Raw genomic sequence first — 25,371 nt, forward strand, 5'->3', positions numbered from 1 at the left:
TGTGAGGAGAAAACACAAGGGAGGTGTCCAGGCTCCTCTGGGAGCCTTTGCTATACAAATGTAACTGTTTTCCCCCAATAATAAGGCATATACCTTCGTGTGAAGCTCTGAAGACATGGTGCCGAGGTGTGCAGGCAGCAGCAGAACCAGCTCTGTGAGACCGCCTGTGCCTGCAGCCCTCTCTGCCTGTAGTTTCTGTGTTTAAAGACAGAAGCGTGGTGAGGAGAAAGTGCTGTCACATCGTTTTTAAATATCTGGAGTGTAAGGTCATGTCTGGAGAATAATCTCAGCATTGCACAGAAGAGTATCTTGTTAAGGTGGCCAGGACCTCCATCTCAAATAGGATGTCCTGCCTGACCTGGCCTGCTCTTTAAACCTGAATATAGCCTGACATTTGGCCCAGAGCGTGACTGCTTTGTCAGAGAGCATATTTACAGGAACTAATTAAAAGCATCTCTCTCTTCCCTCCTCTTCCTAGCCTTCTGCTTCAAGCTTAGGCTTTTGTAGGGCTCAGTCTCCCTGAAAAGATGTGTATTAAAATGATACTAGGGACTTTGTATTTTCCTCTTCCCCTGGTGCTAGGCATCCTTTCCTTCCACAATTTGAATAAATTCGGAATGTAATTTAATCGTGGAAGGCTGTAATTCGATCTCCTATCTGGGTGATTGCTGCATTTTACATATTGGGTGCAGTGACCTGTCTCCCGAGTAGATTTGGTTTTGTAGTTGAATTAGGAAGAGGCTGGCAAGAGCCGTTGCAGGGGATGATAAATCACTGCTCTGCTTGCTGGTTATTCTCCTTCATGTGAAGTCATCCTCGGGGACCACTGGTGGATCTGTCTCCTTGCCCTGCTGCGCCTGGAGCAATGAGATCAGCAGCTCGGCTCGCTCCCCAGCAAAGCTAACGAGAAGAAAACCCTGTGGTGTATAATTTCCTAGGGATTAATGGTTGTGCCCCTGGGGAAGGCACGTGGTGGTGCTGGAACCAGTGCTAGAAACCCGGGGAGCCCCCAGCAAACCCTTCTGGCTCCTTCTCTGCCCCATGTGCCCTGGAGGCGCCGGGGGGGGGGGGCAAACACCAGCACTGCAGCACTGGTGCTGGGAGCATGCTGGTTTGCAGCCCTTTATCCACCCTCTGCCCTTCATTTCCAGCTCCCAGCTAGAGAAAGGTGATGGAGAGAGGTTGCTCATAGCAGGGGCAGCTCGCAGGACTGCCACGTCCCCTCCCAGCCCGAGGACGAGCCCCACGTGTTTCTTTGTCCCCTCGCAGTGGATGAGGGCCAGGTGGACCTCCGACCCCTGCTATGCGTTTTTTGGTGTGGACGGCACTGAGTGCTCATTCCTCATCTACCTCAGCGAAGTCGAGTGGTTCTGCCCTCCCCTGCTGTGGCGAAACCGGACGGCGGCTTCGCCTTCCCCCCCGCCGCTGCCCCGGGCGCAGGTAAGGTGGGGGCAGCCTGTGTCCTGCTGGCTCTGGGGGGCTTGAGGGGGGAGACGTTGGCTTGAAGGCTGAGGGAAATAAATGTTCCCAGTGTCAGCAGGGCCATGATGCCTCACGTGGGTTTTCATAGAATCACAGAGTGGTTTGGGTCAGAAGGGACCTTTAAAGGTCTGGTCCAACCCCCTGCAATGCCCAGGGACATCCTCAACCAGCTCGGGTTGCTCAGAGCCCCGTCCAACCTGGCCTTGAAAGTTTCCAGAGATGGGGCACCCACCACCTCTCTGGGCAACCCGCTCCAGTGTCTCACCACCCTCATCATAAAAAATTTCTTCCTTATATCTAGTCTGAATCTACCCTCCTTCAGTTTAAAACCATCACCCCTTGTCCTATTGCAACAGACCCTACTAAAAAGTCTGCTCCCATCTTTCCTGTAGCCCCCTTTAAGTACTGAAAGGCTGCAAGAAGGTTTTCCAGAGCCTTCTCTTCTCCAGGCTGAACCACCCCAACTCTCTCAGCCTGGCCTCAAAGGGGAGGTGTTCCATCCCTTGGATCATTTTTGTGGCCTCCTCTGAACCCTCTCGAGCAGGTCCATGTCTTTCCTGTACTGAGGAATCTGGGGTGTCATGAGATGCTCTGGGTACAACGGGGCCCCTGGGATTTGGTGGATGAAGTGGAGGGGCTCTGCTGTCAGGTCTGGGGGCACCAGGGGAAGCTGTCCGTCCAGGAAGGACCCACAGCATCTCAGCTGCGATGGACAAACCTCCGCCAGGCCAGGGGCTCCTCTCGCAGCTGCTTTCCATACACTCAAAATGCAGAGCGTGCTCCTTTCCCAGGCAGCTTTTCGGAGCGACCTGGCTCGCCTCCTGGAGCTGATCGGCACGGGCAAGGAGTCCCTCAGCTTCATGAAGAAGAGGATCCGGCACTTGGCCCAGCAGTGGCTGCGGGCGGCTCGGCGCCTCGAGCAGAAGCTGAAGGGCCAGCAAAGGGACCAGAAACACGTATGAGCAAATTGCATGGGGAAGTCATGGTGGGGAGATGGGAAAGCTGAGCCCTTGGGAGCACAGGGAGTGGAGACAGCTGGGATGTGAGCGAGCTGGGAGGAAAATTCATTTATGGAAGCATGTGGGTCTGCAGGGTTGGGCTGTGGTACGTGGGCGTGACTCTGTACACGTTTGGGATGTCACAGGACTGGTGGTGCTGAACAGTGGGGTGAATTTTGAAGGCGGGTCCTGGTGGGTAGGAGACAGTGTCCAGCTGGTAGACAGCCAACGGCAGCGGGCAGGGAGTCTGGCACGTCTCTGCAGAGGTGATGAGGTTGCTGGCCCTCCCTTTGGTGATTTTGTGGTGGCCTGTCCTTTGGTCCCTGTGTGCCGGGAGATCTGGCTCTGGTCTGTGGGATGGACTGTGATGTACATCAGGAACGTGAGCCTGGTCCCAAAATACAGAGTCCCGGTCAATGGGAGCTGGTAAACTCTGACTATTGGGTCTTTGCTAATTGGACATAGATCACTTGTCTTTACACCCAACTGATTTCCCTAATTACAGCATGCAAAAGGAGCTGGAGGGAATTGGGGACCATAAGTCATTTTGGGCTGGAAAACCCAAATTGTCCCTTTTCTCCAGCGCCACCCGTCCCAGCACTGACCCCTCTCCATGTCTCTCCAGATCTTGATCCATATCGGCTTCCTGACGGAGGAGTCGGGGGATGTTTTCAGCCCGCGGGTGCTGAAGGGGGGCCCTCTGGGAGAGATGGTGCAGTGGGCTGACATCCTGGCTGCCCTCTTCCTCCTGGGACACAGCCTGAGGGTCACGGTCTCCCTGAAGGAGCTGCAGAGGTGGGTGCTGCAGTGCTATGGGTCCGCGGTACCCCCCAAGAGGGTTTTCCCACCCCCCCGTGTGTGTGTGTGGATCACATCGAGGTCATGCATCAAGGCACAAGGTCTGCAAAGGCTCAGGGGTGGCTTTTCCCCCACCTGCATCTCGGGCAGCACTGGTGCCGTACTGGTACAAGTGTTGGGTGGGTGCAGACCACCAGCATCACAGCTAGGATCGATCCCATCCCTCCTGCAGCCCAGGAGAGTGGGAAGGACTTTGCAGTAAGGCTTTGCAGCAGGGCTTTGCATGGGGCTGATGTGGAGGTATCTGGGGCAAGGCTCTGCCCGTTGGTCCCGGCGCTGGATCAGGACAGCATTAGTCCCCTGCTGTCAGCACACAGCATCACCTGTGTCCCCAGATGCCTGCCTAGAGCTGGGTGTGGGAAGGGCTCCCTTTTACCCCCCTTCTCCCCAGCGATGGTCTCTGCAGGGCTGGTGGCCACGTGGCTGCAGGATGCAGGTGTCCTGCAGGTCTCTGGCTCTTCCCATTGTGCGCGGCTGTGCCCGACCCCAGTGGCTTTGCCAGTGTTATTGGAGCGGTGGCTGCTGTCTTCCTTCTTTCTTTCCTTCCTTCCGTCCCTCCCTCCCTTCCTGCTCTGCTGCAAGGCAGGCAGCTGGGGCGGCTGCCAAAAATAACGTGCATCCCTTGCAGAGAGGTGGCAGCCACCAAGGAGTGCCTCCTCAGGAGGTGCTGGTTGTGGCTTGGGGACCTGCAGGGGAATTTGCTGCTGCTGGGGCACTTCCCACAGAGGAATGGGCTTTTTCTGCCATGGGATATGGGGCGATGCAAGGTGAGAGTATGCAAACAGCTATGCCAGACCACCCTACAAGTGTCCCTAGACAGCACCCTGTCTCCAAGAGGGACCAATATTAGATGGAAAAAGTAAGAATGAGAAGATAACTGTGTGCTGCGTTCCTCTCTGCTGATGCAGTTCTGTTATTACCAGGCTGACACTGCTGCCTCCTGTAACCTCATAAGATTTTCTTGCCTCCTGTGAGACATCTTGAGTGGAGGGCAAGTGCCAGGGAAAATGCAAATTAAGATGGGTTATAAACTGAGAAAAGCCTGAAGCTGCCTCAGGGACTGGGCAGGTTTTGGGCGATGCTAAGCCAGCATCGGCTGCATAATGAGCCGTGCTGAGAAGGGAGTGAAAAAAACCAACAATCCTGGGGGAAAAAAAAAAAAAAAACACCAAACAAACAACAAAAAAACCCAACCCAGCCCCTGCGGCATTCGGAATTAACAAATGGAATTAGCTCCCGACTAATTAACTCAAAAAAATAATCCTGGTCCTAATGCAAAAAGCAGCAGCTTCTCAAAGAGGCGGGCATGCATCACGGTGATCTCTGCGCGGCGTGCTGAGCTAAATTGACATGCTAAATAATATCTGTGTACTCAAAGATGAAAAAAGTTAATGGCTGGGAGGTTTGTGTTGTTGTGTGGTTCTTGTTTGTGTTTTTTAATGAAGAGCCTCATGGTGGTTGTTTAACGAGGGGAAGGAACTGATTGAGTCTTACGGGGGGGTTTGCAGCATCCGTTTCCCCCTGCAAGTGACTCTGGAGAGAGCTGCGTTGCTGCCTGTAGTATTTCACCTTTCTCAGAAGTGCAGGAGCTTCCACATCGGTTGGCCGTGATAAGACCTCCTCTTCTCATGTGGATTTGGAGGTGTCCCCTGGTATGCCTGGGAATGGCACCTCTGTCTTTTCTCTTTCGTAGCTGTGATGGGGAGTGAGCGAACCTGGCTGGGGCTGCACATCTTGCACTTCTCTGTCCCAGTGATAGAAACTGTCCCTGCCTCCCTGAGTGCTTGTTCTGTGCCTGGATTTGATGACATTTTAAGTGTTGGACACCCACGTCGTGGGTCCACCTCCACGCTGGTGGGGCTGGGGCAAGCAGAAGCAGGACCTGGGGGTGTAGCTGGGTCCCCTCTCTCCCTTTGGAGACTGAGCCCAGTGTTTGCTGGGCCCTTCCTGCTGCCCATCAAGAGGTGGGTTAATGTGGGTGCTGGAGGGGGACCAGAGGTCCCCCCCGAGGGGAGAACCGAGCGGTGCCGGTGATCCTGCTCCGTGCTTGTAGACCTCTCAGCAGCATCCCTGCTGTCAGACTGGTATGGCATTAGTGGTGGCTCTGAGGAGTGCTGAGATAAGCCTTCGCCCAAACATCAGCGAGCGGGAAGCTTAGCAGAACACGTGTAATTAATCCTGAGTTGTGCTAATAGTTAATCTTGGGTTCTTCGTAAAAGCCTGGAGGAGACTTTACTTGTAGCCACAGCTTTGGGCAGGGGTTGGTACACAGAGAGTCAGGGGGTGCATGAAGGGCTGGAGCTGGGCTGCAGGGATGAAGCAAAGCTAAAGCCTTGTTGCCATAGAAGGTTCAGCCCAATTACTCGGATTTCTTGTTCCTCCTGCCCCCATGCCACCTCTTGAAACAGCAAAGCTTTTCTCTGCTGAAGTCTGGGACTAAATTTGTCCTCTCTTGTCTTGGGTATCTCATGCTGAGCTTGCAGTGGGGCTGGCACCAATGTCAGGGTGGGTTTGAGGATACTTTGCTCCGGCAACGTGAAATGTTGAGTCCGCTTCTGTTTTATTTTTCTTTGACACCCCCTGCTCCTTTCATGGCTCAAAGCTGTGGCTGCTCCTGCCCAGCATGGCCTTCACAGAGCAAATGCTGTTGTCCATAAATTATTCAGCACGGAATAAGCTCTGTCCTGGTTTGGTTTTGTCTCTTCAAGTTTCTGAGCTGATTTTTCTACATGTATTGATCATTGGCAAGAGATCACTGGAAGGTTTGCCTGTGTACAATTCAGCCAGTAGTTATCTAAGAGCTGTTCATTATTAGCATCTATATTGATTGCAATGCAGCAGTGCCTGGAAGTGGTGGTCAGGATTGGGTCTGAAATGCTGGGGATCAGGGAAATGAGGAGGAAAAGTAAGTCCCTGATCCAAAAAACTGGTGATGGAGGGTTGGGAGTACGAACAGGTCAGGAGCATGACTGTGTGTGCTGGACACCTCTCCATCCTGGCCAGCTCCAACGGGAAGAGCAGCAGATGCCAAGCTGTGAATAGCAGGGGAGTTTAATGGTTCTTCCCCCAGTTTAGGTGACAAGTGCTATTCTGGAGCACAGCCAGGGAGCTCTGGGGATCTGCAGGCTTGCTCCACGGCTCGGCTGGGCACTGTCTGAATGTCCCTGTGAGGTCTGAGATGAAAGTTGCTGAGTTCAGCTCTGGTTTTCCAGAGCTAGTTTATCCAGTTTATCTTTTTCCCACTATTGACCTTAAAGACCTGTGAATCCCATTGCTGTGTCCTACCAGAGACTAATTTTTCTCCTGTAGTTGAACTAGTGCGGTGCAGATGTTTGTCCTCTTTTGCATTTCGCAGTGACTTTGTGAACTTCTTCCAATGCGTCTTGGCAGGCAAGGGGTGAAACATGGGATTATCTAGAGGCTGGCGCAACGCGTTGCTGGGCATGTGCAGCTCCCCAGGGAGAAAAGCAAAGTGTCAAGCTGGAGCAGGGAGTCAGGAGCTGTTTCCCATACGAGGCTTGTGCTGGGTGTGTTGGAGGGAGCTGGCAGCATTTTGAGCCCTGTCTTGAAGCAGGGAAGGAAGAAACATCCCAAATCTGAATGAAAACATTTTCTTCTTGCTGAAGACCCCTTGTGCTGCTTTGGTAGCCAAAATGTGCTTCAGGGAAGTGAGAATCAAGGCGGGTGTACATGTGTGTGTTGCTTGGTAGGGGAGGAGTGGGAAGTGCCTGAAAGACCTGATCTGGGTTGTTAACAAGGCAGCTCAGAAGGAGATGTTGGGAAATTGTAAGCAGCGCTTCAGAGCGATGGCTGCGCCAGTGCAAAAGCCACAATAAACTGAGCCTCTTCCTCCAGAGCCCCCGCGCCCCAGGGGCAGGCAGGGAGGGATGTGCTCAGCCTTTCCCCCCAGGAGAAGGGGCACAACGGGCACTGATGGGACCTCCTGCTTCTACCCTCATCCTTAGGTCACGGGAATGGTCATGTCGGCATCTCCAGCTGCTTTTGGGGGGCTAAGGGAGAGGCTCGGGGGGGCGGGGGGGCGGTGCTGCGAGCTGCAGGAGCCACGGGGAGTATTGATCTTGGCGATGCTGAAAGGTGCTTTTTGCAATGGTCCCCTTGAAATGAACTGCTCATAAGGCAGGACAGAAAGTCGAAGAAAACAGGATTTGATGCCTCGTGGGGTCAGGGCTTTACAAAGTGTTCTCGGAGCTTAATTGCTCCAGTGTCAAGTTCTGGACTCCTTATACTGGCCCTGGCAAGGCACTTAATTTTAAACACAAGCTTGTAACCCACGCTGGCAGCCCTTTGCCTGCTGAGCAGTCGCTGTGGCCGGTGTGTGGTTTGGGTGAGGAGCCACCCTCCGTGTGCCAGGGTGGCATGGGCGGGCTGTGGCAGGGCCAGCCCCGCAGTGGGACAAGCTCCTGCTGCCACTGCTCTCCTCTCATTGCCTGGCACATAATTATCGTTGCTATTTTCCTGTGCTTTCCACAGCCACCAAGGTGTATTCAGGCTGCAAAAAGGGCTGTTCAAATGGAAATACGATGTCCAGGCGAAGGCATTTCTAATTATTTTCTGGCAGGTAAAAGCTATCTTTCTGTCTTGCATCTGTTCACATGAACACCTGTGCAATGTCCAGGCTCCAGGCTTCACCTCCCCTCGCCAGCTGGCAAATACAGCCTTGCCATTCTGTGGGCGAGCCAGGAACTACGTGTGGAAACAGCCAGAAGTGACCAGTTTTGTGCAGTCCTGATGGAGCTGCGTGGCGTGGCTGTGGGATTTATCAGCTCCACACTGGTGGGGAGGAAATCTCATCCTTTCATGTAGTATCAGATGTTCCCATTACTTGAAAGTGAGTGTTTCTGTAAGCTGTTAGGGCTACTGGGTTGTTCTTTTTCTGGCCAGGCTTTGATGTTTCTGGGAGATGGTTGTGTATGGGATGTTACGGGTTTTGGAAAGGCTGAGGGTTTGGTTACAGGTCTCGGTGGGAGCTGAAGATGGTGCCCCTGATTGTGGGTACTTGACCGCTGCAATCCCTTGCTAAGACAGAGGTGATAAAGTCTGAACCAAGAGGTTACACAAACGCTGGACACACTATGGTGTGTCTGAGCTTTATTGGATTCTCCAGTCTGTAATTGAAGCGGGAAACGTTTCCAGCAGCCATATCTTAGGTGATGGGTTAGGCAGGAGTGTGGGGCTTTAGTGGGTAGAAATTGGCTTTGCTATAGCGAAGATTTGGCTAAAACTGTCCCTTCATTTTGAGCTTCTGGGGCAGTTGGGACAGCAGGCGACAGCCCATCTGAGGGTCTGCCCAGGCACCGTGAGCACGTGAGTGCTCAGCTTCTGCTGCTCCCAGGGGGAGACCAAGTAATTATTTCTCTTTCCTGGGAATTTTCTTAATTATTTGCTGAATTTCTGACCAGAAAGACCTTCTTGCTCTGGCACCCTCCTGTGCATCCCCAGGGGCTGACCCTGCCCGGCTGGGAGGGTGGCTCTTGCCCCGGGGAGTGGTGGATCCCATCATCTTCCCTGCTCCTCCCCTCTTCAGCTGGATATAGCTGCTTGCAGAGATGCAGCCGTGTAGCTTCACAAGTAAAATCTGGGTACATCGAAACAAGACTGCAAAAGCTTCTCCCTTTAATTACAGTGGCTTCCTGGCGCCTCCGAGGAGGCGGCTTGGAGCTTTGCTGTCAGCAGCTACATGGGGAGCAGGGATGAGCTGCCCAGCCGTAGTGAGGAGCAACAGAGAGGGATTTCTTCCACCTTTGAGGGCTTTATTTTGTAGGAGAGAAAGGTGCACAAATTAGCAGGAATTACCGAGCTGTTAAATTACACTCTTTCATGAAATATGTTTATTTTGTAGCCAAATGACAATTTGCTCGCTGGATTCTTTGCCATTGTGAAAACCTCTGCTTTGTCACATAAAGATTATCATAACCATATTAATTGCTGGGTAATTTATATAGGTGAGAAGAGGTTATGCCTGATGTGGGGAGGGTTGATCCTCCCTGCGGGGACTTGGAGCCCTCTGGGCTGGCGAGGTTGGGGAGGATGGAGGTTTCAGTGGACCCAGAGATGGTCCAACGGGGATCCCCTGGATCAAACCCAGCCTCCAGCCCCGCAGAACTGTTGAATCCCCATTTCTGGAGGCTTTCAATCCCTTTATAAGATGCAAAGCATCCAGCACTCTTCACTCCTCATGGCTTATCTTTGCAGCCCGGAAAACATGCCTTCCTGGGGAACTCCCAGCGGAGGGCATCTCCAGGCAGAGCCCTGCCCAGACCCGATGGAGCTGCTGCTGGTCAGACGAGTGACAAAATCTGAGCATTAGCTGTCTTCTGGGGACGTGCTGCTAAGGTTTCCAGCAAGCGCTGCATCCTGCCATGATGGGAAAACAGGGTTTTGTTGAACCTTGGAAATGAATAAATTGATTGCTAGACCTCACCCCCCAGATGGGTAGGGCTGTGTCCCACAGGATTGATTATGGGCCAGAGAAAACAGTTCAAATGCACACTGCAAAAGTAAAACCATTGCAGGTGGCTTTAAAAAACATACTGTAATAGCTTGAAAAACCTCCCTTTTGAGGTCATTGTGTCCCTTGTAGCAGGAGGAAGAGCTGGGAGCAGAGCCCAGGCAGTGGGGTGTTCCATCTCGTGGGCTCCGATTTGCACTTTAAATTGCTTGTGATGGGCTTGTCACAGACCCCTGGGAGCTGCTCGGGCTTGACTCCAGCACCTTTCGTCCCCTGGATGATGGCCCTGTGCTTGCTGGGCTCTTGCTGGGCTCTTGTAGACAAGGAGAAGGTGAGGGAGCAGAAAGGAAAGAAGCCCTCCTCCATTTCCCCTGCTGCAGTCTGCCTTGCTGATGACATCAGATGCAGGCAGAGAAGATGCAATTAAATATAATACAGGATATTGTCCCAACCTGCCAGCAGATGCCCACGAGATCCATTTAGTGCTGGACTTTTCAGCCCCAGGAGTGATAACGTGGAAGGAAATGTTGGGTTGATATGAAAATAGGTCAATGGGATGTAAAGATAACCCTGCAGTCATCTGATTTCAGAGATCCTGCACCGTGCTTGGGAAAGAAATGCGTCCCCTGGTTGATTAAAGTACCTACAAGGGGAAAATAGCAGGACAAGGAGCTGCTGTGGGTTTATTCTGGAGTAGGCACAGCTGGTGGAGGCAGCTGGAGGGGAGGCGAGCTCAGCGCTTCCATCCCTTGGATGGAAGCTGCTTCGGCTGCTCTCTCCCAAAGAGGAGCGAGCGCTGAGCCGCTGCACTAATCCTGCCTGTCGGGATGGGACAAGCCACTGGGTCACCTGCTGGGGCTCTGGAGGTGCTGAGCCCGGGCACGAGCTGCTCGCCACCCTTGGCTGGTCTGGGAGGGGAGGTTTCTCCAGGAGCTGGGATCAAGTGGTTTTCAAAAACAAATCTCTTGGCTGCACTGGCTGAGAAGAAGGCATTTGCACTCATCAATTTTATTTGCATAATTTCAAGCGCCATTAATAGTACATGGCATGAGGAAAAATCAGGGAAATCTCACTCCAACCATGAGTGAAATTGGGTTTAGCAGAAAATTAGTTGACTTAACTGGCAAATGATGAAAGCTTGAATAAAGAATGTTTAAATAAGGAGGAATGAAAAAAAAATCCCCCCCATCTCTGAGGTGCAGCCTGGATTTGCATGATTGGAATATTAAGATCAGTGGTTATAAAGTGTTTAGGAAGGATGAGGGAGGTAAATGAGAGAGATGCTCTGCTTCAAAGACGCTGGTCCTGCTTTTAGATCTATTCCTGCTTCGCAGCCTTGGCGCTGGGAGCGTAACTGGATGTGGCAAGTCCTGGGCACCCAGAGAGGGGACGTGTGGCAGATCGTGGTGACAAGCGGGAGCCAGGGGAGCCCGACCTGCTCTACATAAGCGGTGGAAAGTTTTTTGGAAGCTTCGGTATGAGATACACCAATTACTGTCTCCTGCAGCCCCTTGTCAAGCTTGGTTAGGGCTTTCAAAAAATTACGGATTATTTTGTAATGCAGCGGCTTGCATGATGTGTGCCAGCTACAGGACGGGGTATGCTGCAAGAGACATGTTATGGTTTGAGGATTTCTAGTTAAATACAAGGTTTATGGATCAGCTGAGTAGCTCCACCACAGCGCCAAGTTGGTGTAAATCAGCATTGCCATTTGGCTGATCACTGAGGAAAATGCAGCATGTATGTGAGAAAATGTGGTATTTAGTATTGCACCTCTATAAAATCCTGGGGGGTTTTTTACTGGCTTAAAAATTCCCCTTCCCCTTCAGCCTCCCCAGGAGGGGTAGGTCTCCGTGTTGCCCTATTTACTGTACTGAGGTGACTGTTGGAGGTGAGAGTCCTTCTATTCCTGTCATATTCCCAATCAGCCATGTCATGTAAAATTGTGCATAAAAGTGATAAAACGGCAACCTGTTTCCCCTGCGGCTGACCCAGCCGGGCTGCCCGGAGCTGATGCTTATATTCTTTTTGACAAGAGCAATGAAGCAGCTGCAAACACAGCTCTTCGCCTTAAATTGAAATTGTGTGTTTTTCCTGGCTTTAGCAAGCAATGTGGTTCCACATTTACTTGTTTTCTGGAGTCATGGTCAGTATTTTGGGATGACCCTTCAGCAGTCTCAGGTCAGGGTGGGGCTGGAAGGAAGATCGTGGTGCCCAACGCTCAAGGGCTTGCAAGCCATATCAGAAGAAGAGGGAGATATGGCCAGGAGCAGACCAAGAGCCCTTTTTCATATCTATTGGCCAACCAATTTCACTGGCTATGTATGACCCCTTGTGATGATGTTGGTGAAGACTAGTGAGAGATTGGAGAGGAAATGCTTGTGATAACTGTATTGCTTGGCTGTTCCCCAGGTGGGAGAGCCATTGATTTCCTCTGCAAACAGCCATGGGATCAATAGATGAAATGCTGTGCATAGTTGTAGGTCTGGGCAAGCGATGAGGAACTTATGGAAGTGCTCTTCAGAGAATGGACCCTTGGACTGTGGGTCCATTGGAGCTTCAACTGAGCAACAGAAAACCTAGGTAGGGCTGGAAAGAGGATTCTCATGTTCAGAAGGGGAAATGCAGAGAGATTAGAATGAGTAAGAGAGGTCACATAGGGGGAAAGCTTCAAAGCTTGGGAATGTAAAACCTGTCTGGACTTTTTATTCCTAAGAAAAGGGAAAATACTTACAGGGATGTCTGGGATAAATTCCCATCTCCAAATAGGTGCTAGGAGTAAGTGAAGAGTCCAGAAGAAAACAAAGACAGACATCTTGGCAGGCAGGAGCTAAGGGTGAGATTTCACACTGTCTGAGCTCAGACTTGCAAAATAAAACAGAAATTCCTCATCCCTGTTAGAAAGATTGAGAATGAAATGGGGTGACTGCATGGTAGGAGTGGGGCAGAGCCTGGGTGAACCAAATCAGCTCAACATTTTGGTTTTCCATGAGGATGTTTCTGTTGCTCTTGGGGTGTGAGTGGAGTTATGAGAGTGAGGATGAGGACTTATTGTCTTTAGGAGGAAAAATATGCAAGAGCATTGAAACTGAGGGGTGGATCATTTGTATTTCTGAGCAAATTGGCACTCAGAAATCACAAGTACATGTAACAAGGATTTTTGAGAAACCTACTGAAGCTGGAAGGTGTCACAGGTTTTTTTCTGAGAAGGAGGAAACGTGGTCCAGGCAAGCAGATGGGCTGTCAGGCTGACATCAGTGGTACACTTAGTGAAACAGCTTTGCAGAGAGGGATTCATCAGTTCACAGAGGTAATTGAAAATGGAAGGAGACATACCGCAGGTTTACCAGCCTTGTATGATGCTGGATTAATCGCATATCACCCTGGCAGCAAGGTAACTGATGATCTTGATAAAGAGATTGTAGTCAATGTAGTTTATCTGGATTTTCATAATGTGTTTTATCTGCTGGAGGAGGCAAGAGGGGTTTAGTATGGCTGTTGTAAGGAACTGGCTGAAAACCCACTGAGTGAGACCCAGGGTCTGGCTGCCCTGGCTTTATTGAACTATTTCATAAGTGGGACAAAAATGAGAAATAATAATGAAATGTGCACAACATTTGAGGACAAGCAGTGCCAGCAGAGTCAAGGAGAAGCTGAGGGTGCTTTGGGATGTGGTGGGTACCTGTAAGGACTGGAGTAACAGAAACCGTGCATGGTGTGTGCTGGGAGGAATATGGGGCTGGGAACGGGGAGATTTAAGCTAAGATGGGAGCCTTGCAGGCAGGGAAGAGGGGAAACATGGCTTTACAAGTCTGTCACTGATGTGATTGCAATGAAAGCAAACGAAATCTGGTGTCTTCGACAAGAGAGGTCCAGGGGAATGTTTGTGTCGAATGAGATGCTGGTGAGCCCTGGCTGGGAATGCTGTGCAAAAGCCTCATCATCCACGTGGGAGGAGCAGGAACTTGGCTGGAGCAGGTGAAAAGATGGGGAGGGACCAGGACTCCCCGAACCTCATATTTTTGGCCCAGGAAATAAAGACTGGGGAGAGGAGAACCATCTGCCTCCGCCTCCACCAACTAAGGAGCTGGTTGATGGCCTATGTTAAACGCCCAGCAGGGAAATGAGTGTGTGTGTTGCAGGGATTTTGTGGTGCTGGGGGGCTGATCGGGCCCTCCTGCTTCTCCCCAGTCACTTAGGGGTGCCTCCAGGACGGGGAAACTGCCCCTTGACCAATCCTTTGCCTTTCGACCTGATTTACACCGACTACCATGGTCTCCAACAGATGAAGCAGCACATGGGGCTCTCCTTCAAGAAATACAGGTAAGCAAAGCCACTCCTCCTGTTCCCCATTTCATTAATTAGCAGGCAGAGACTAATGTTAATGACCTCGAAGGACCCTGGGTGTGCCTGCAGTGTGTCGGTGCTTCAAGTACTGTGCCTGCAGACAGGGGTGGCCATAGCACAGAGGGAACTGCAAGCCTTTTGTATTTGCAAGAAGCCCCATCCTTGGCTCCTTCGCCATCAAGACAAATGTCATCATCCCCTGGTACATCACCATCCAGGAAAATATGCAATTTAATTTAGTGCTGATAGTCCTGCTATTTATTATGTTTTCTCCCATCTCTTCCATTATCCTACACAATTTTATTAGAGAGAAAAATGACAAGCAGTATTATTGCTTTTATTATAAATGCATTTGCTCTCACATTTAGCTTGTTTTGCTCTTCCCTTGCTTGATGCTCCCCTTCTCTCCTCGGTCTTGTGCTGGTAATGCCTACCTCAGCATTGCTGGGATATTGGGAAAAGCATTAACAAGTCTTCAGGAGATACATCATTCTTGCAACCGTCAGGGAGATGAAAGCCCTGCAAGGAGAAATTGCTCATTACATGAGGGAGCAGTGGGTGGGGAAAGCCTGCTTGGGATGCTCCCGCACCCTCCGCTCGAGGAGCAGACAAGGGTTGAGCTGCCTGGGGACACCAGATGTCCCCGGCAGTGGGACTTTCTCAAACTGAGGTCCTCGGGTCCTGTCTCCTCTCCCAGGTGCCGCGTCCGGGTCATCGATACCTTTGGGACGGAGCCAGCGTACAACCACGAGGAGTACGCCACGCTGCGCGGCTATCGCACCAACTGGGGCTACTGGAACCTGCAGCCCACCCAGTTCATGACCATGTTCCGTAAGTGGGGGCCAGGGACACGGCGGGGCGGTGTCGGGGGGCTCACAGGCACCACAGAAGCAGGTCTCCCCTCCTTCAGGAGGTGATGCACGGGCAGTGCTGTCGTATCCCGCTCCGCTCCTGCTTCTCCCCGCCTGCTCGCTCCCAAATCTGCTTGGCCATCTCTTGGGCTATGGAAATGCTCAGGGGAGAGAGACCTGGCTCCTTCCTCTGCCATGGGCTGCTGGCTCCAGCACAGTCAGGGCCAAACACAGGGCACAGCCAGGAGCTTCCAGCTCCCGGGAGGGGAAATGGGATGGTTTTGGTTGCAAAACCTGGTTTTACTTCAGCTGGGGTTCTAAAGGTGAGAGGCAGCTCAGTGATTCTGTGACCTATTGGCTGCTGGGTGACTCAAAAGTTGCTTTTTCCTGGCTGGATAAAGCCCATTTGGCAGCCTTAATGCCCTACTTTTTAAAAAGTTGCTTGAGTGAGTTCCAAAGCCTGTATTTTATGAGCTGCTTGGATTCATGCCATTTTTCCTCCAAGCCTCCAGCAAGGCTCTGGAGCTGGGTTCATCTCAGCCCCTGTGTTGCAATGGGGCTGCGTCCTCAGCCCTGAGGAGATCTCAGCAAACTTTTGTCCAGCCACGTGTCTTCTCCTCTTGGTGTCCACAGCTCACACCCCTGACAACTCCTTCATGGGCTTCGTGTCGGAGGAGCTCAACAAGACGGAGAGGCAATTCATCAAGTCCAACAAAGTGAGCAGCATGGCAGTGGTGTACGGGAAGGAGGCCAGCATCTGGAAGGTGGGTGTCCTCGGCGCTGGGGGGAGCACCCAGCCGGGCAGGGGCAGCTGGAGGCAGAGCTGTGAGGCAGCAGCAGCCTCTGCCTCTTACCCCGAGCTCTTGAAGCACAGGTCTCGGTGTGTTTGTAGAGAAGCATCATTATCCCATTTGTAGAGGGAAAGCTGAGGCTGCTGCACTGATGTGACATGTCCAGCGCCTCTGAGCAAACAGGGCAGAGACTGGTGAGACCCCGTCCCCTGGTCTTTGCTCTGGGCAATGCTTCCTCCCAACAGGCTGCTTAGACTGAGGATTTCATATCAATTATTTTATGTAATTAATTACTGTGGTTGCCGTTAGGTGGTTTCCTGTGTTATGATGCAGATGGTTTGTCCCTGTGAAAGGGGGTTGTGCTGCCCCACTGCCCACCCACGCCTGTAACACCTTGGGGAGAGGGGTGGACAGCTGCACGGGGGCAATACCCCAAAACATCCCCCCTGCATCTCCGGTAGCGGCCAGGGGACGTCTGTACTCCTCCCTGCCTATCCAGAGCTAGCCAGCTCCTTTCTGAAAAAAAAGAAGCTAATTCTCATTGTCTCTTGATTTATTTCTATTTTTTTTTCCCCTTTGTATGCCGCCTGGGGCTGTTCCAGTTGCAGGTATTGTACCGCACCAGCTGCTGCTGGGCTTTACCTCTGCACGTCTTCTCATGAGAGAAAAGGTTTCGCTGGAGTTGACTTTGCTGGGATCGATGCAGGTTGATGCAGCCGGCGGCCGTGTCTCCTCCCCATCCCCACCTTTCCTGATGAGCGGCTCTGCCCTCACAGGGAAGCCTGCGGTGGGCCAGGATCCAGCCACACCGTGTCCTATTCACTGGTGTCTGTGGCTTTTCCATCACTTCCCACATCTGAGACCAAATCCCCCCAGCATCCCCCTAGCTTGGTGGCTTCCTAAAAAACCTACTGAAACCCACTAAATCTCATTTGAGGGAGAGCTATAATATCTTGTCTTCTTTTTCTACCATTCCCCCCACCCTTTCTTATCCAGAAGTTTTATCTGAGCTTAGTTAGGTTAATTTGGGAAGGTGCTAAAGAGAGTTAAAACCTCAGAATGGACATTTCCCTCCATCTTTAGTGCTACGAGCGTTTGCTCCTTTTAGCCAGAATTCACAAACAGCATCAGTTTCCCCAAAACTGCATATTTGGGGTAACTTATTACTGCGTGAAGGGGTTGGGGCTAGTTCTTGCTGGTGGCTGTTCATTGAGGTCAGGATGCCTGGGCATCATTTTGTGTCTCGTGCCACCCCATGTAACAAAATAAGGGGGAAGAGAAGCTTTTCCTTGTTTTGAGTGATTTTGAGGTCTAGGAAGGAAAAGAGCATCTCCATCTTCTGGGGCTGGGTGCTTATTTACAAGCCTTGGACCAGGCGCTGTCCCCAGAGCAGGATCTTTTTGACATTTAGAAACACTTAATTAAACCTGCCTTCCCATTATTTCTCATTTCCTACCCCTCTGAACTTCTCACCTCCGGCTTGCAACAGGAGCTGAAGTTTTAATAAGCTGGGAAAGGCTGTTTTCATCAGGCTGCTGCCCAGCTTCCATGGGTCAAAGCAGCTCATGGTGCTCGCATGCAGGGGTGGAGGGGATCTCCCATGCCAGCCCCCGCACTGTGCAGCGGGATCGGTCCCCTCTGATGGTGCTCGGTGATGCCAGGAGCTACCCAGGGACTATAAGCTGTGTTTCACTCCCATCTCCCCAAACCCTTTGCGTTAAGGAATTGATATCAAAATGGTGCTGATTTGGGGGTTAGTGGTCACAGGTTCACCTCACCAAAAGCGCTTGTTTTCAGCCTCAGAGAAGTCCAGGGATACGTGGCTGAGGGCAGAAATATAGTGTTCGGAGAGGATTTAAGGCAACATGCAGAGTTTTCTCAAATTCCCCATTTATACCTCCTTATTCCCTCCTGGTCTCCATGCTTTTGGGGCCCACTGCAGCACTGGAACAAGCTGAAAATGCAACATCCCAAGGATGGTCCCTGTGTGTTTTTTCCAAGCAAAAAAAAATTCTGCAAAGGTGATGATTTTCAGGGTGCTGGATCCCGCAGCTGTCCGGGCTTGTTGGGAGCCTGGGGTGGTCCAGGCTGTGTGTCCGAGGGATGCAGACGGGAGGGTGCGGGTTTTGCACGGCTGCGGGTCGGGCTGAAGCATCGCGGGTGCTCAGGGACGGCAGTTTGAGAGTGAAATCTGCCCCTGTAAACGTGGTGGGGGTCAGCCCCATCTTCTGGTGTGGTTCACACCTCTGCCTTCCTCCCCAGGGTAAGGAGAAGTTCCTGGCCATCCTCAATAAGTACATGGAGATCCACGGCACGGTTTATTACGAGACGCAGCGGCCGCCCGAGGTCCCGGCGTTCGTGAAGAACCACGGGCTGCTGCCACAGCACGAGTTTCAGCAGCTGCTGAGGAAGGCGAAGGTGGGCGAGAGGGCCTTGCACCCCGTTAACTAGCCAGCAGCGAGGACTCAGCTGCCTTGAGAAAGAAAACCTAATTAAAGGGGGAGGTGTGAGGGGGGAGAGGCCGTTATCTGCACTCCTCCAAGGCTTGCAGGCGTTATCAGCAGGGCTAATTAGCCGGGAGCTGAGCAGAGCACATAATTTCAAATCAAGATGTGTCTGATGAATTTCTCCTTGCAGACTGTCCACAGACAGAGCACAAAGTTACCTGATTAATTAATTTATTACTAAGTGGGGTGGTTTTGTTGTTTTTTTTTTTTTTTTTATTTCTCCCCACAGCCGTGATAAAAATAAATGGGATTCTTGAAGCGGGTATGTGGGGTGCGGGCACATCCTGGTCACCTTCAGCCGGTGTCTGGGGGAAGTGTGGTTGACTCACTAGCCCAAATGGCTTTGGCAAAACAGTATTTCTCCATACAGGGCCAGTATGTTGGTCGTAGCCACTCTGGGGGAACTCGCAGCTCCTGAACACCCCGCTGCCTTGTGCAAACGGGCTGTGAGCCATGGAGCAAGGGGAGCTTTTAGCACATCTAAGCTCTGGCGTGTTGAACCACATGGAGCTGCCTTAGAGGCTTGGTGTGCAGGACCAGAGCAGCGCAGAGGGATGCTGGTGGGTTATTTGGGAGACTTTCCCATGGGGGTTGGCCACGTTCACTCACCAGCGCGTGGGTTTCTCCCTTGCAGCTCTTCATTGGCTTTGGGTTCCCCTATGAGGGTCCTGCCCCGCTGGAGGCAATCGCCAATGGCTGCGTTTTCCTGCAGGCACGTTTCAACCCCCCGCACAGCTCCCTCAACCATGAGTTCTTCCGTGGGAAGCCGACGTCGAGAGAGGTGAGTCTGGCAGGAGGTGGGTGGATGGGCTGGGTGGAACCACTGGGATTCAGGCCAGACGGTGGAAAAGCAGTTGTTAAACTGAGAAATTTTTTTTTTTTATTTTTTTTTTTTTTGGCAAGAATTCCTCCAAATGCCGAATTGCAGATACCTGCAGATGGAGTCCCATCCTCACATGGTCTCCATCCAAAGCGCTTGGATGCAAGGGGCCCTGTGGCGGGTTTGGGGTTGTGAAGGAGAACGTGGTGCAGGCGACTTCTGCAGACCACAAACACCAGCTCCTTCCCCATCAGCCCAGATCCACACACAGCCTTCACCCTGCTCCCAAACTGGGGTGATTGCTCCCCTGTTCATCCTTTTGTACACCCAGAGGGACACTGGGACCTCTGTGGTATTGCAGGGGTACAAAATCCCTCCCAGACTTGCTTGTCACTGGGAATTCAATCCAAGTGAGGCAGAAACTCTTTAAAAGTTAAAGAGTTGAGAAAATTGCCTCTTTTATTATTAATAAAGTGGATAATGCAGTGCAACGGTCACTCCTGCCGAGAAGGGCTTTGCTGGGGGGCCATGCGGCTCAGCCCAGCTTGGTGGTATCCATCATGGGGTGGGGGGCACTGGGCTGCCCTGGACCCCTGTGTCTGTCCCATGCACCCCCCTAGTTAGGTGCCGGTGTTAGCACCCATCCCGAGTGGGTGCTGTGGTTGTGCTTAAGCCCAGAGCTGGGAGGATAGCTGGGGGGGAGGGTTATGAAATGCCCCAAGGTGTTTATATGCTGGAGGGGAAAGAGGTGATTGATCTGTTAGGAAAAAAATGGGTAAGGACAGCAAGCTAGAGAATAAAATACAGAGCATACACTGCTCTGCTCCTCCAGCTGGCAGGGTTTCAGGCCCCTCTGCAGTGCTTTGTGGTGCCCCCAAAACACCTCCTCTGCTCAGCATCCTCTCTCTTCCCTTCCTGAGAGGAGATCGTGGGTCTGGCTGCCTCGCAGCAGTGTAGGGGTGAAAAGGCATCTCAGGGGCTGAAACAAAAAAAGTAGATCCCCAAAAATTGCCTGGTGAGAGGCAGGTAGCTATGGGGTACCAGTGTGTGGGGCTGCCTGCGGTATCAGGGCAATGCAGCTTTCAGCACCACTTTCTCCCAGTGCCAGACTTCCCCAGCTTTCAGTGGCGATGGATTTTCTCTTACCCTTGTTTCTGGAGCTGGAAAACCTGGGAGACATGGTGCCTTCAGAGACCTTTGCTGTTTTGGTCCAGTTTTGCCACTCCAGACCCACAAGTGGATCAGGTCAATGTTATGGAGGTTGAGATATTCAGGGCTGTGGAGGCAATTTCACTATTGATGGGAATGGGGCATCCCAACCCAGCAGGAATTTTAGAGCATCAGCCTGATGTCGGGGGGCACCTGGATTCAGAGGAAACCTTTTTCCAGCACATCTCAATGTGCTGTGGGTTAAAACCCAAGGTGTCTGTGCCTGAGCCTGCTGCTCCACTCTGCTGTCATGGGTGTAAGCAGTAGACAGCAGCTCTTCTGGCAGGGATTGCCAAAACCAGCCCCCACTGCTGTGTTTTAGGTGTCCTCCCAACACCCATATGCCGAAGACTTCATCGGGAAGCCACATGTGTGGACTGTCGACTACAATAACTCCGAAGAGTTTGAAGCTGCTATCAAAACCATCATGAGGACCCAGGTACGGCTCGGAGGAGGTGGCAGGGCGATCTGCTGGGTTTGCAGGAACAGGTATCAGCAGTGGTTGCTGGTGCCCGGCTCTCCCTTTTGAGTGTTAATTGCTTTTCCCTCCTTGCTTCCCCTTTGAAATTATTTGCACGTGCAAGGCAGAAATCCTCCTCTCCTGCAGCTTCAGGGGGACTTGTGTTCTCGCTGTGCTTTCGTACCGAGCATTGTTGGTGTTTGCCCAGGGCAGCACTGTGCCTTTGAGGGATCCCCTGGGAATCCTCCAGGCAGAGCTGGAGCAAGGGGAAGCTGAGATAAGGGAGATGAGGTTTGGGACCAGGAGGCTGAGGCTGCTGGAGATGCACAGCAGTGCTGGGACCTGGCATGAAGCAAAGATAAACCCAGAGAGCAACTCCCTGCAAGTACCCCGAGAGCTGACAACCTCTGCGCCTGCTGTTCCCCAATTTCTCTGTTCACTGTTATCATTCAGATCAAGCAAATCAATAGGAATAGCTGCAGGAGTTGCCTCTGTGAAGGATGAAGGGGTGTAAGGAAGGGGGGGGGATGTGGAGACCCCCTGGGAAGGCAGCGCTCCTGCTGCACCTGCCCTGGAAACACTCCCTCATGAATATTTACCTCCTGCCCTGTGGCAGGAGCCTTTCAAGTTGTCCAAATTATTAAAGTCAATTTTCCTCGAGGGGAGAAAAGTGCTCATCTCCGTTTTGCTTGCAATTTGTTTCGCTCGGGATGAGCTGTCCCCTCGTGAGGACAGCGATGCGCTGTGAAACCAGGGCTCTGCACTGGGCTGCAGGACTCTGGGGTTCATGGTGCTGGGTGGGATTCTGGGGGGGACGTGGGTGGTGCTGGCCAGAGAGGTGTCATCCTTACTTTTCCCTGAATTAGAGACTGCAGAACTGTGTGTCTGTGGCAGTCTGGGGACTTTATTCAGCTGATGTGCCCATGCCATCTGCCCAGGTCTCAGACCTTATCGTGGTTGATTGCCACAGCTTTTCACCTCGCGCTGATTTTCTCTACAAGTTTGCAAAGACCGGACAAACCCGACTTATGAAAACAGTTGTTGTTTTGCACATTCATTCCCGTATCTCGATTAAAATTAAATTAAAAATAATTACATCCCTGCTGCTATGCTGCCGGGCCAGCTGTCAGTGCTTGACCCTCCACCATCTGGGCTGGAGAAATGGCCCTGAGGCGAAGGCAACGCCGTGGGCGGCTGGCCGGGAGCTGCTGGTCTCTGTTTCAGGAGAGAGAAGAGAAGGAAATTTTCAGTTTTTCTAGAAAGGAGAAAGAAAATAGTGAAGCCTGGTGCTGCTGTGCCATTAAAATAATTTTAAAATGATTGGAGAATTAGGGAGGGGAAAGGGCTCTGCTGGCTCCTGAGCAGCCGTGTTGCACTGCAATGTCAACTGGATGTGCACCAGGTCATTTAGATGCTTAATGATAATCTCTGGTTAAAAATAAAAGAAGAAAGAAGGATTTTAGGAAAAGATTTGGTGGTGTGATGGGCGCCAGGCAGGAGGAGCTGGTGTGGGGGACCTGCTGTCTCCAGCACCGGGTGCTCGCTGGGAACGTGCTGCTGCTGTGCCGATCCCTGTTTTGTCCAAAGATGAGCTCCCACCTCAGCTTTTCTCCTTGTTCCCACTCTTTCTGTAAATGCAGTTGCGGTGCAGTCGCAACACGTCCTGCCTCCCTCCCTTATTTAACATTTCTTCAGTTGCTAAACAGCTGATGGAGGGCAGGGAAAGCAGAGCTGGAACAAGGGTGTCTGTAACGGTGGCCGGGCATCCCAGAGCGGCTGCTCTCTGTTTTCCATCCCAGCATGACACCCCATGTAGCCGGATAAACTCTGTCTCCTCTGGGACCACGGGGCAGCTAAAGCTGCCACCCACCTCTGCGGGACCAGGGACCCCCACCCTGAGGCCCCCTACCACGAAGAGCCCAACTGCTGTAATTACCCTCCACTGCTGGGAGGTTGAAGTCCTAAATTTGCCTCAAATTAATAAAAACATGTGCTGTCGTCCCACTTGCATTGAAAATGTGCAGTTGCTCGCGAGAAACGTTATTCCTTCCCACCGAGAAGCGTGCTGGGTTAATCCCACAACTCACCTCTCTGGGTTTTTTAAAAAATACTGTATAAATCCTCCCGAAGCAGAGCAGGGAGTGAGTGTGAATAACTTACAGCAACTTCATTTTTTCCCCTTTTTTTCCCTTTTAGTCTTTTAAATAGAAAGGTCTGCTTTATTAGAAAAGCTGTCAAAGCAATTAAGCCTAAAAATTGACCTACCTTACAGGTTTAAAAACCTTATTATGTGCTTTGGCTTCAGGAATCCCTTGGTATCTTGTCTTTAAAATAGTGTGTCACAGCAGGAATTGAAAACAATGACATTGGCAGGAGGAGTGGCAGAAAGCTGGTGGCTGGGCTGTTTAGTGTTGCTGTTCTTAGCCAGGTACTGGAGCTCAGAGTAACTATTTTACTGACTCCTTTTTTTTTCCCCGAAGGCAGAATGAGGTGTTTTGTTATCAGAATATCTTAACAAAATTGTCTGTGTTTCAGAATAATCACCACCAGTTTATTTTTTTCAGTGAAAACATTTCATTTCAACGTTACTAGAATGAAATAATATGTTTTTGTTTCCCATATGCCTGCCTTTGTTTGAAAATACCCTTCCAGTTTATTGAAAGCAAGGCTTGTACCCGAAACGATGCATTTCCCTTTGCTTCACAAACCCAAACAGACTGCCAAACTTGAAACACAGCATTTTTCCCCTCCTTGATGGGTGGAAATGCTGGAAATTGAAAATTGACCTGAAATGGATTTTCTTTTTATCTCTTTTTTTGTTTGTTTGTTTGTTTGGGGTTTTTTTTGTTTGTCATTTGTTTGTTTGTTTTTTCTTGTTGTTGTTGTAAGACTGAAAAATCACTTACCTCACAGCTTTAGTTTTGCATCTTCCAGGCAAAACTCAGTAAAATATTTTGGGGCATATGGGATGCTGTGGGAAGCTGTGAGATGTCTCCTTTGCTTTGCCTCTGCCGTCAGCTTTTCCCAGTGGCAGCCACACTGTGACGGGTGCTGGGAACTGGGGTGCCAGGGACTGGGACCCGGGGTGCTGGCAACCCCTCAAGGGCTTTGGGAGCTGCTTTCATGAACCTGGTAGTTAATTTGGATACGGTCCAGCTGTCCAACCAGCTCACCCTGGTTTAGAGCATCGTGGCTCTGGGGGATTGGATGATGCTTCAGCAATGTTTCAGCCTTACTTTGCGGCTGCCCCAGCCTGCCCATGGCTCTCCAGCCCGATCGCTGCCGGTGTGGCTGTACAGCCATCCTGATTTATATTGCAGACACCCGGGGCAGCACCTCGGGGCGGGATGTGCTGTCCTTGCAGCTCCGGCCGGGCTGGCAGAGCTTCCTTTGCTGTGCTCGGAGCCAGCCGGGTTTGCTGGCAGGGCTGCCTGCCGTATTTGTGCAAATAAAGGAGCCGAGATGCAGCCGGTGGCCCTACCCAACCTAGATTTGCTTGAAAGAAACTTCTTCTTTCTGGAGAGAGATCTGGCTTGGACATGGCTTGGGTTTGCAATATGTTTTTTTTCCCCCCAAGAAAAGCACTTGTGTTCTCCTCCTTCATCCTTCTGGAGGTTGCACCGACTCCAGGTCACCCTGCAACTGCTGGGGAAGGTTTTTGGCAAGCTGCGCCTCTGCCATTCATTCCCCCTTTGGAGCTGCTTGGGGTTTCCCCGATGGCTCACATCCCTGACCTATTTGTAAGGAAAACTGAAATCCTGGAAGCACCAAACCTCTCTACCCCAGAGATCAAATCCTGGCACAGTCGCACAGGGCCAAGAGACAAATTGCATCCCCCGGGAAAGGTGATGGCGGGATTCTTGTGCTGGTGATGGGTGATGGCTGTTAGCCAGGGGTTGGAGGCTGGAGAAGGAGAGAGGTTTGCAAGCACCACCATTTTCTTGGCCTTCAGCTTTTTCCATTGTCAAATATAGTCCTCACACAAGCAATTTAATAGACCCAATATTCTGGTGTAGTGAAGGGAGAAGGCTTCATTATATTAAAGTCAAACATACAGGAATATAATAGAAAATTATACATTTCAGACTATGCTTGAAAGAGTGGCATATTAAACATCACAGCGAAAATAGCTGGTTAAAGTGTTCCCAGCCTGCTGTTACGTGCTGGCAGAGAATTGCATTATTTTTCTACTTATTTGTCTGATGATGTTTGGATTATTTTTTTCCTCCCTTTTCCTTTTGAGCAAGGGAGAGACTTATTGTTCTCTTCAACTCTGGGATTCCTGCTGGAAACTATAAAATGAGGGGTCTTGTGGCGCTGTCCCCATGGGGCACCAGTAACTCCCCGTTTGGCTGATGGAGAGCACTGGGGCTGGAGAGCTCTGGCCCTGTGTTCCCCACCAACGCCTGAGGGAAAGAACAGCAAAGTCCATCTCCACCACCCCCTCCACTCCCCGCTGTGGCATCCCGTGCATTGCCCCGCCAGGCAGCGGGATGCAGTGGTCCCCCCTCGGAGCCCCCCTTCCTCCTCCCCCCTGGGGCTCTAGGGAGATCCTGAGCTCCCAGCACGGGGAGTGGCA

At 51.5% G+C, this 25,371-nt stretch overlaps 1 protein-coding gene across 3 annotated transcripts in view; it reads left to right on the forward strand.

Annotated features, from left to right (window-relative positions):
* Positions 1 to 25,371, forward strand: part of MGAT5B (alpha-1,6-mannosylglycoprotein 6-beta-N-acetylglucosaminyltransferase B) — a 69,458-nt gene that overhangs the window by 37,654 nt on the left and 6,433 nt on the right. Inside the window, exons 6-15 of one of the 3 annotated variants that reach the window (XM_033002391.2) lie at positions 1,270 to 1,440; positions 2,274 to 2,438; positions 3,106 to 3,275; positions 13,999 to 14,130; positions 14,852 to 14,985; positions 15,639 to 15,769; positions 16,399 to 16,404; positions 18,059 to 18,214; positions 18,938 to 19,084; positions 20,655 to 20,771. In XM_033002391.2, coding sequence (XP_032858282.1) covers positions 1,270 to 1,440; positions 2,274 to 2,438; positions 3,106 to 3,275; positions 13,999 to 14,130; positions 14,852 to 14,985; positions 15,639 to 15,769; positions 16,399 to 16,404; positions 18,059 to 18,214; positions 18,938 to 19,084; positions 20,655 to 20,771 — 1,329 coding nt within the window. The remainder of the gene's footprint in view (positions 1 to 1,269; positions 1,441 to 2,273; positions 2,439 to 3,105; positions 3,276 to 13,998; positions 14,131 to 14,851; positions 14,986 to 15,638; positions 15,770 to 16,398; positions 16,405 to 18,058; positions 18,215 to 18,937; positions 19,085 to 20,654; positions 20,772 to 25,371) is intronic. The other 2 variants (XM_033002393.2, XM_033002394.2) reach the window with 2 other exon arrangements.

Source organism: Tyto alba, unplaced genomic scaffold (genome assembly GCF_018691265.1).
Source record: "Tyto alba isolate M040663 unplaced genomic scaffold, T.alba_DEE_v4.0 Super-Scaffold_39, whole genome shotgun sequence".
NCBI lineage: Eukaryota > Metazoa > Chordata > Aves > Strigiformes > Tytonidae > Tyto > Tyto alba.